At 42.1% G+C, this 10015-nt stretch overlaps 2 protein-coding genes across 2 annotated transcripts; one reads left to right on the forward strand and one right to left on the reverse strand.

Annotated features, from left to right (window-relative positions):
* Positions 1-915: 915 nt before the first annotated feature.
* Positions 916-3182, reverse strand: nup62l (nucleoporin 62 like). The gene is made up of 3 exons (XM_063498203.1): positions 2988-3182; positions 1363-2871; positions 916-1271 (listed from the first exon to the last, which is right to left on the reverse strand). The coding sequence occupies exons 2-3, from the start codon at positions 2863-2865 to the stop codon at positions 1113-1115; spliced, it is 1662 nt and encodes a 553-aa protein (XP_063354273.1). The 5' UTR covers positions 2866-2871; positions 2988-3182; the 3' UTR covers positions 916-1112.
* A 557-nt stretch (positions 3183-3739) lies between these two features.
* pdk1 (pyruvate dehydrogenase kinase, isozyme 1) lies at positions 3740-10015 on the forward strand. Its single transcript, XM_063498857.1, has 11 exons — positions 3740-4244; positions 5579-5720; positions 5822-5893; positions 5983-6167; positions 6946-7035; positions 7142-7219; positions 7340-7416; positions 7513-7611; positions 7738-7848; positions 8219-8332; positions 8433-10015. The coding sequence occupies exons 1-11, from the start codon at positions 4136-4138 to the stop codon at positions 8571-8573; spliced, it is 1218 nt and encodes a 405-aa protein (XP_063354927.1). The 5' UTR covers positions 3740-4135; the 3' UTR covers positions 8574-10015.

The following is a 10015-nucleotide window of genomic DNA, read 5'->3' on the forward strand; positions in this document are numbered from 1 at the left end:
CAAGATTTAGGAAAATCAGTACAGGTAATACCTTAAAAACAGAAATCTTTGAAAGCAGTTGACTTTCAGTCTCGATAATCATCAAAGTCTCATCAGTTGTAATATTGTAATAACTGATGCTAAAACTAAGATTTACAGTAATTTTTTACTTTTAGTTAGAATTTCTTGAAAGTTTTTATTATAGTTATAAAAACCTTTTTTTCTTGTTTGGGATCCAGAACAAGTTTCTTCTTCAGGGAAAATAAAGTATAAAGTAAATTAAAGTTATACAGTGGTGTTAAGCTGTATTTGGCCCATGAACCAAAATGAGTTTGACACCCCTGCTTTAGAGGCTAAGCCAGCCGACTTATCAACAAGTGCCAAAATCAGGAAACAGCACTTTAATGAAGTCCCAGAAACTTAATTTAGACCTTGATCCTTGTGATGGAAGCGCTTTGAGTATCACCAAAAGGTTCCTGCAGGAAATGATTAATGATGCAAAAAATTTTCAGCTGCCACTCTAACAAAATAAAGAGCAAATCCTGCATCCGTTTCAGTCGAAGTATTATGTGGCCTGTTCAACGTGCCATGTTGACAACCTTTGAAAAACTGTTATCTTTAGTAATAAGAGATATGGCTTGTTTGCACCAGAAGGGGATGCAGCATGGTAGAAGTTCGTGTTTGCCTTATTTGTCCATCAACAGTTTGTTTTTTGTTTACTGCACAAACTTAAACCTGTGAATACAATAAACCAATTCCATCCACACCTCTCTTATAAAAATATATATATATATGCTTGGCTGTAATTCAGCTATTACAGGGGAACCGGATGTGTGAACAAAGCATTCCCTCTGACACAGAAAAGAATAATGTATTTAATGCCCGATAATTAAAAAACAAAAAACGACTTCCATTCCAAAGGTTTATTTAATCAGACTTAAACATAACAATTGACATAGGAAGAGAGGATAATTTTCACTACTCTAAAGGCAAATGGATTGAAAATATCAATCTTTATGCAACCAAGAAAACTCAAAATAACAGTAATGAAGGTTGGATCTACACCATCTAAAGCCCTGATGACACCTCTGATTGCAGAGTAAAAATGTAAGCACACAAGTATTAACTGCAGATTAGTCGAATGTTAATCGGAAGGTTTTTTCCTGCTCCTTTCGCTGAGTGTCGCAAAGTTTGGACACTTCCTCAACCTTTCTCTGCAGCAGAACAGAGTTCTGATCGATCCACTGAAGTGAATCCATGTGGGCGTTGAGGATCTTACAGATCTGCTGCAGCTGATGATGAAAAAAGGAAATTAGACATGAATTACATGAGCAAATCTTTGTTAATCTTATCGATTATCAAAAACTGGAGGTGTCATCTTACCGGATCACTGGTATCAGCCGGGCCGCTGGACGTGTTCAGGTGCTCGATGATCTCCTTCAGGTCCTGCGACATCCTCTTCAGCTGTGCGTCCACGTTCTCAGCGAGCTTGTATGTTCTTTCACGCTCCTCGTCGGCGTTCTGCATGTAGATGGTTCCACTTTGCTCTTTTACCGACTCCTCAAGGGGGCAGAGCAGATCTTCCAGCTCCTTCTGTTGGGACAGGATGAAATCCAGCTCCTGGTTCAGCCTCCTCTGATCCAGCTTCACTTTCTCCATCTCCTTGTGGAGGGATGTGATCTTCTCCCCGTTCTCCACCAGCATGCGGTCCCAGGCATTCACCTGAGTTGCCTGCTGTAAGAAATGTCTCTCCTGGTCCTCCAGCTCAAGACTCCACTTGTTAATGAGCCCCTCTAGCTGGGCATAGGTCATCACTGGAGGAGCTGTGCCGGTGGTGCTGGCAGTGGTTGTGGCTGAAGCAGCTGTCGTGGTGCTTGTGATCGATGAAGTTTTGGCTCCCAGCGAGAAGCCTGTAACAGTACCCGTCGTGGAGGCTGCAGCTGTAGCGGTAGAGGGGGGGGCAGATGTGGTGGTTGCTGGAACCAGAGGTTTGATCATAAAAGTCAAACCTCCACCAGTAGCTGTGGTTGTTGCTGTGGATGTGCTTGCTGCTGAAGCTGAAACAGCATTGAAAGCGAAGCCGGGACCTGCTGCTGTGGCAGCAGCTGTTGTGACAGGCTGAGCGAAGAGAGAAGGCCCGAAAGACGGTGGGGCCTGGGTGGATGCAGGAGGAGCTGGGGTTGATGACGGTTTAATCCCAAAGGTAAACCCTCCACCCTGTCCTGTTGTGGCAGCAGCAGCGGTGGAGGTTGGCTGGGCAAGGCTGGAGGGAGCACTGGTGCCGAAGCTGAAGCCTCCACCTGTGGTGCTGGTGTTGGTTGTGGTGGTGGAGGCTGCCGCTGATGTCACCTGGACCTTGGTAGCTCCGAAGCTGAACCCTCCAAATGAGAGACCACTTGGTGCTGTGGAGGCTGCCGGTGCGGCTGTTGCTACAGGCTGGGTTTGAGCCTGAGATGCAGCTCCAAAGGTGAAGCCCCCTCCTGCAGGTGCAGTAGCGGTGGCCTGCGCAGACAAAACTCCACCCAGAGTGAACCCCGACCCTGCTGCTTGAGTCGCCGTGGAGCCCAAAGTCAACCCTGAAGCTGCTGTTGTGGTTGGAGGAGCTGCATTCATTCCAAACGTTGTGGTGGGTGCCCCAAATGAGAAACCCCCGCCGGCTGCTGTGGACTTTGCTGGTGTGCCAAAGCTGAAACCACCGGTGGGGTTGGTAGTGCTCTGGGTCTGGATGGATGAGCCGAAAGTGAAGCCTCCTCCGGTGGCTGCAGGAGTGGACGTTGTCAGTCCAAAGCCGGTGGTAGGGGCCGGGGCCGGGGCCGAGGCTGTGGTTTTCTGCGTTCCGAAAGTAAAGCCCGAAGAGGGCTGCCCAAAGGTGAAAGCGCCGCTCATTTTCTCCTTAAAGATAAAAAAATTAACATTATTAAAATCGACTAACGCACAAAATGGTTACTTCCTCGCTGAATCATTTAGCTTTTGGCGGGTCACAAACACACACACCAGGGGGAACTTACCGAAGAATCGGCTTCTCTTTTACGACGGCTTTCTAGACGTTGGCGTCTAATAACGTTGACTACACCCTTCTTGATGTTACTTTAATCGTAACAATGATAAAAAACTGGCAACATATCCTTCTTAAAAACGTGGCCAGCCGCCTCGAGACTTTTTCAAGTAGGCAGTTCAGTAGTCAACTAAAGGAAATGACGGCAGTTGGCCTGAAAAACAAACTGTTTGTTTGCCCTGTATTTTGTCTAGCGGAGTACAACCCGCCTTTCTTAGTAATATTGGCAGGTCTAAAGACCAATTAGAATTACAATTTCAGACAACTCAAACTTTGATTGGTTTGGCTTGTCACCTGGCAGACATACGTCGGAGATTAGTACGCTCAAGTTATCAAAGACCAAATTAACAACAAGAGGTTTTACGTTTGTACGCAGTGCGAGCTGCTTCCCACCAAAATCGAAAGTTACATAAAATGAACATTATTCTATAAAGTTAAGATACAAATAATTTTAAGTAACAAGAGGGCGCGTTATTATAACGTTTGTCTAGAGCAAAACGAATATTTTTCTATTTTGTTGTACACGCCTATGTTAGTTTAACTCAAAAATTGCTTCAAAACCACAAGAAACCAGTTAACAAACTTTACGGGAACTTCTGAAAAACTCCTCGATTGTTTTTCAACGTTAAAAGTTTGGCTGTGTAACGTTTACCTATAACGTTACACCAAATTTTGGTCAATAAAGTTTGCTTGAAGAGGTAGCTTATCTTGATGTCGCTGTGACTCTTTGAATTTACTGGCCGAACACTCTCCTTTCCATGGTGACAATTTTCTACCTCTTCCAGGCATCCGACCACGAGAAGCTGAAGTAAAAGGCGATTTAGAAAAACAGTGCCGGAGCTCTGAGAATGGAGGCTGAAACTGCACCAAATTACGAAAAAGCAAATCATTAATTACTTGTGTGTTGGCAGGCTGTTGAGGTTAGCTAACAAGCTCGTGTCAACACAGATTAGCAAACCAAGCTGCAACCTTCGCTAGGCTCTGTTGCTGTGAATGCTAACTGCAATTAAACCTAAAAAAAAAAAAAGAGAGTACCGTTTGTTTATTTATTTATTAAGCAGCAGTCACAGCTGGAGGTGAGGCAATACAAAACGTGCCAGCATGAGGATTTTAAGGTTTCTGAGGAGCAGCGTGTCCATAGGGAAGGACATCGACTACTATTCCAAATTCTCACCCTCCCCTCTATCAATGAAGCAGTTTCTGGATTTTGGTAAGAAGCTGCAAGACTAGTAGATATTTACTAACATAATGCTTTACTACATCGTTAACGATACTCTGGCCTAAAATACGGAGAATCATCATACAACGTGTATGACTCATACACATTCAGGAAACTGAATATGAAAATAGAAAAAACAAACTAATGTAAAGTTAAACCGAGGATAACTGCCATACACACGGTACGGACTGCACATAACACAAGCTTTTCCTTCTGTGATGTAAAGGTAGTTGATACCACAAGGATGTATTTCACAAGACGAATGATACTCCTAAAATCATCTAGCATCCCCTTATTACACTTCCTCGTATTAAACAGGAAGGGATTTTAAAGTATCTCTTAACACATGACTAATGGGATATATGCCCTGTCTGTGTAAGTCAAGCTTGAATACTTGTATGTAGGAATGAATGTTAGGCCCTTGATTGATTGGTTGATTTTCTCTATTTCATACTGAAAATGGTCCAGTTTGCTGAAACTATGGAAAGTTTACAGTTTATAAGAGGTTATGGAGCCTGAATGGTTTGGGGGTAGTTTTGCATCTGATATGTAATCCAGCCTTGATGCTAACTGGAAGTGGGTGACATGGAAAAACTTTTATCATGTTACATTTACAGGATTGTGCAAAAGTGTTGATTTATTTGAGTAATGCTTCTAAGGACCAGACTTTATTAGTGTTCATAGTAATCCTTGCATTTGTTTAAACTGGAAACTGGACAAGTAGGGCACAAAAAAGAAGTGCCAGGCCTAAAAACTATCTGCAGCAGATGTCTTTGTAGGTTCTCAGTCATCCTGTTCATGGTAGTTTAAGGAGCTGGGAAAGAAAGTGACTGGACTTCTATAAGTGTCTTGAAGACATTTCACCTCACATCGGAGAGGCTTCTTCAGTTCCAAAACCAAATGCCCGAGAGTCCCAAGTATTTAATGCCTTGTGGGAGTTCTCCCTTAAGAGATTTGACCAAATTAATAGACAAAACCCACTTCTTCAAGAAACTTACAGAAGTCCACTCGCTTTCTTTCCAAGCTCCTTAGACTATCATGTTCTTTAGAAATGGGGCAAAACTCTAACAAAGAGAGTTCAGGCTGTCTTGCTGAAGTATGGACTATCAAACTTGTTTTTGCCTTGTATATTTGTATTTATATGTATCTTTGCACATGTTTCAGTAGCTTGCTCCACCTGTTTCCCATTTTTCAAGCAAAATTATTAAAAAATGAGGGTGGCTTAAGGCTTAATATTACACAGAGAAACTACTGTCTTGTTTTATTTTACACTTTATCCCTTTACTGTAGTAATGTGGCATTTGTGCCTTTTGTTTCTCTCTCAGGTTCAGAAAATGCATGTGTGAAAACATCCTTCAACTTCCTCAGACAGGAGTTACCTGTGAGGCTGGCCAACATCATGAAGGAAATTAACTTGCTGCCAGACAACTTATTGAGGACTCCATCAGTCCGATTGGTCCAGAGCTGGTATGCAGGTTTTCCTTATTTTTCACTTAATTTTAACGAATTAACAGTATTTAACTCTTGCCAGTCTGTAAAATACAAAAAGATCATTTTCCCCCATGTAGGTACATGCAGAGTCTGCAGGAGATTCTGGAGTTCAAAGACAAAAATGCAGACGACGAGAAAGTCACATATGAGTAGGTTTCTTCTTTTAACCACTGCAACAGCTCATCTATTCCTGCAGATTCTTTTCACGCATTGCCTTAATTTTTATGTCTTCAATTAGTTTCACAGATGCTGTGATAAATATCAGAAATCGCCACAATGATGTCATTCCCACCATGGCTCAGGGCGTTGTGGAGTACAAGGAGGCGTATGGCACAGATCCCATCGTCAGCCAGAATGTTCAGTATTTTCTAGATCGCTTCTACATGAGCAGGATTTCCATCCGGATGCTGCTCAACCAGCACAGTGAGCACATGTTGTATTTTTTTGCTGAGCTGTACTTGTTTGGAAATGAAAGCCCTCGGGTTCAGGAGCCAGACTTCTGTGCTGATAAGATATCTGAGGTCTGCTACAGTAAACCAGGAATCAACAGACTCCACCCAGTGTCATTTTCTGGCAGTTGCACGAAAACTAAATGACTTGTGTTTTATTTACAGACAGCAAAGACCAAAACAAGCTCACTTGCATAAAGCTACACTATAAAAACATTGTAGATAAATAAATAAAATATGGCTTATTTTGGACATCACTAAATACCGTGAGTCATTCAGAAGGGGCTCAGAGTAGAGTTTCCACTTTTCCATATCTAAAGGAGCCAGTTCAAGTGGTTCAGGCATCTGACCAGGATGCCTAATCAATGCATGAGGTGTTTCAGGTATATCCTACCAGCGGAAGGCCCTGGAAGAGACCTAGTACACGTTGGAGAGATTATGGCTCTCTTCTGGCTTAAATTGGAGGAGGTGGATGGGTAGAGGGAGGTCTGGGCATATCTGCTTAGGGTGGACTCTGTGACCTGAACCCAGATAAGCATGGATGGAATTTCAACCAAAGATTTTATTAGAATTTGCTGCACATGGTGACACTGGAAGAACTTGTTACGGCTCAGGCCCCCTCAGGATGGTACTGCTCTTCAGTTTTGTTTTAGCTCTAATCAAAAAGTCTCACATTAAACCCTGAACTTACAGAGACAAATATCAGTAAGTATTAACACGTCACACTGTTCATGTTGTGTGTTTTTCTGTAGCTCTGCTCTTTGGAGGGAAGGTGAATCCTGCACACCCCAAACAGATTGGCAGTATTGATCCACACTGTCGGGTCAGCGAGGTTATCAGAGGTGACACTTTCTTATATTTATAGAAATATGCCGGAGCAAAGTGTAAATCTATGCTGTTCTTCCAGTTTGCAAGCACCATGTAACAAAACAAACCACTTCCTTGTAGATGCCTACGAAAATGCAAGAAACCTTTGTGATCGGTATTACATGAACTCTCCTGAGCTGGTCCTGGAGGAATTCAATGGTAATTTATGTAGTTAGAAGAAACAACACAAACAGTTTCAATGATGCCGCACTTTGAACTGGTTAATGAATGAATTGTAACATAATCAAATACTTTCCAATCATCTGTTTGTCCTGATAGCCAAAGAGAAGGGAAAACCTGTCACCATGGTCTATGTTCCATCTCATCTGTATCACATGGTGTTTGAACTCTATAAGGTGCTTTTTAAAAGCCTGTCTTCATATATGTCAGCATTTTATATTTCAAAATATCTCTTTTCCAATGTTAAACATTTGGATAAACACTTGTCACAGAACGCCATGAGGGCCACCATGGAGTTATACGGAGATGCCATGGAGTACCCTTCTATCCATACACAGGTTGCTCTGGGAACTGAAGATCTCACAGTCAAGGTAAATGTGCAGATAAACTCCTGTACAGTAAAGGTTAAAGCAGCAAACTTGGCATTGAAAACTCCTTCAGGTTTTTGTGTATGTTTTGGAGGAGCTTGTGTTTATTCATGCTGTTTGCTTTGTGAGGTGAGTGACCGTGGAGGAGGTGTGCCACTGCGTAAAATCGACAGGCTGTTCACCTACACGTACTCGACTGCTCCGAGACCCAGCATCGACGGCTCACGTGCTGCTCCTCTGGTGAATACTCCTAATTTATCATCACTAGTGACTGAATCAGTGTGAAAGAGAAATCAATCAATCAATCAGTGAGTGTTTGAAAATGGAAACAGCTGTACCAGCGTCTCCACAGCTGGGGTAGGTATCCAGCTATCCCGTATACGCCCTGAAGTTCTAGAGTTCCTTTTCGACACACATACTTGGCTTTTGCAGGGCTTTCACACGTCCCTCCTATCAAAACAAAAAGCACTGCTGCAATTTTCCCCTATGTTCCAGAGAAAATCCACAGCCAGTCACTTTGTTCCAGTGAATGCTGTCTTTGTCATGGAGCTGCTAGCTGCTCTGCTGTTTCAGACTTTGTCTGGATGAACTCTGCTTCATTTCTCTTTAGGCTGGTTATGGGTATGGGCTGCCCATCTCACGACTGTACGCCCGCTACTTTCAAGGAGACCTCAAGTTGTATTCTATGGAGGGTTACGGAATCGATGCTGTGATCTACATACGGGTAACCCAGTTTCACAGAAGCAGCATTAGTGCCTCTTTTAGAGAGAAGAGCACGTTCGTAAAGGATCTTTTTTTTTCTTTCCCCTTCAATCACGTTTTAGGCACTATCCACAGAGTCAATCGAGAGGCTCCCGGTGTACAACAAGTCAGCCTGGAAACACTACAACACCATCCACGAGGCCGACGACTGGTGTGTCCCGAGCAAAGAGCCAAAGGACATGACGACATTTCGTAGCTTGTAGATCAAATGTAAATCAAAGTGCGCAAGAGACGTAACTGAATGTGTGAGCGTGTGGCAGTAATTACATCAAACCCTTCAGTTATTTACAAACAAAGCTTAAAGAATAACAGAACAAAGTTTTAGTGCCATATAATCCACATGGAACAATAGCTTTGTTATGATCAATACTTTAAAGTGCAGCAGCTCTTGGTTTTCCCCATTCATCTTAAATGTTAACTGTTATCTACCAGGACCAGGTTTCAACAAACACACACTGCATGTTTTTTATGTTTTATATTTATATTTGACATGAAAAACTTGCAGGTGCAGAGAAATCAACAATTTAAACATAGATTCATGTTTTCCCTTTAAATGATGAGCAAGATGGTACTGCACAGCTGTCAGCGCTCTCTGGTGGACAAAGCTTGCAAAGGTGTCACGTTTGTCTGTGATGAGCTAAAGATCACCTGATGTGTTTATCAGGGCTTGTATAATTTTTGTGATGCTTTAAGAATAAGACTCAAAAGCCATGTTGTATTGTTTGTATTAGCAGAGGTCTCAGCAAAACAAGCGGTCTGCAGGGTTCAATGCCATCGGGGTCGGAGGACAATGTATTAAAGCTCTGAACTCGTGTCAGGTTGTCCTTACAGGTACCAGCAAAAGTTTAGTTTGCTTTGCTGCTTTGAAGCTTTTCCTTTGTCTGTTTTAATTATGGTGAACTTTAGTTTCTCCTGTTACAGTTTATCTGTGCGTAGAGTTTCTCTCCCCTGTTTTTGTGGAGTCTGTTACTTTGAAAGAAAAGCACAGCTGATGTGAAATTAAAAGCTTTGCTTTTTTTTAAGCTGCTCTCTTCTAAGCACTTCTCGTGTTTCTTTTGTTTATTTATTAGGGCATTTCTAACAGGGTATTGGTTAAAAAGTAACATGATGGAAAAAAGGTTTGATTTGCTGTCTGTAAATTGCTGTATTGCACTTGTTTTACGTGCTAGCTTGAGAATGTTGGGGGTATTTATTGGGAGTGTTGCAGCTGGTGTGGTTTATTGGGTCAGTGTTTGTGGTTTTCTGTTATGCTTTTAAAAGAAGATACTACAACCTTGAACTCTTTTCCACATGATTCTTCTGCATCCTATAAGGAAACTTAATACAGTATTTTAGTGCTGTGGTTGTATTATTTGGGCTCATTCAGCTAAACTGACAAAAGTCCTTGTTTTCCATGTTACACTATCTGCAGTTGTCTGAGTGGATCATGTTCAGTAGTAGTAGGTTATTTTCCAGATAGATTACTTTTGTTAAAATAGCTTTGTGCATGCAGAGTAGAGGTGAGAGAAACTTGTTTATTTGTAATCACCGATTTCTGTCAAGTATTTAATTAAAACTGTAACACCAGCAGTTTGACAGTTGAAAGCATTAGATATGAAATCATTGTCGTGAGGCAAAAGTTTCAATAAACTGTTACAAACACTGA

Source organism: Pelmatolapia mariae, linkage group LG16_19 (assembly GCF_036321145.2).
Source record: "Pelmatolapia mariae isolate MD_Pm_ZW linkage group LG16_19, Pm_UMD_F_2, whole genome shotgun sequence".
In the NCBI taxonomy this organism is placed as follows: domain Eukaryota; kingdom Metazoa; phylum Chordata; class Actinopteri; order Cichliformes; family Cichlidae; genus Pelmatolapia; species Pelmatolapia mariae.

What these genes read in the sequence shown, in the direction of transcription:
- nup62l (XM_063498203.1), bottom strand. Translation starts at nt 2,865, where the DNA reads ATGAGCGGCGCTTTCACCTTTGGGCAGCCCTCTTCGGGCTTTACTTTC. An exon ending in CGGCTGATACCAGTGATCCG is followed by an intron (nt 1,272 to 1,362) that starts GTAAGATGACAC and finishes TTTCATCATCAG; the next exon opens with CTGCAGCAGATCTGTAAGAT.
- pdk1 (XM_063498857.1), top strand. Translation starts at nt 4,136, where the DNA reads ATGAGGATTTTAAGGTTTCTGAGGAGCAGCGTGTCCATAGGGAAGGAC. An exon ending in GAAGCAGTTTCTGGATTTTG is followed by an intron (nt 4,245 to 5,578) that starts GTAAGAAGCTGC and finishes TTTCTCTCTCAG; the next exon opens with GTTCAGAAAATGCATGTGTG. An exon ending in GATGCTGCTCAACCAGCACA is followed by an intron (nt 6,168 to 6,945) that starts GTGAGCACATGT and finishes GTTTTTCTGTAG; the next exon opens with CTCTGCTCTTTGGAGGGAAG.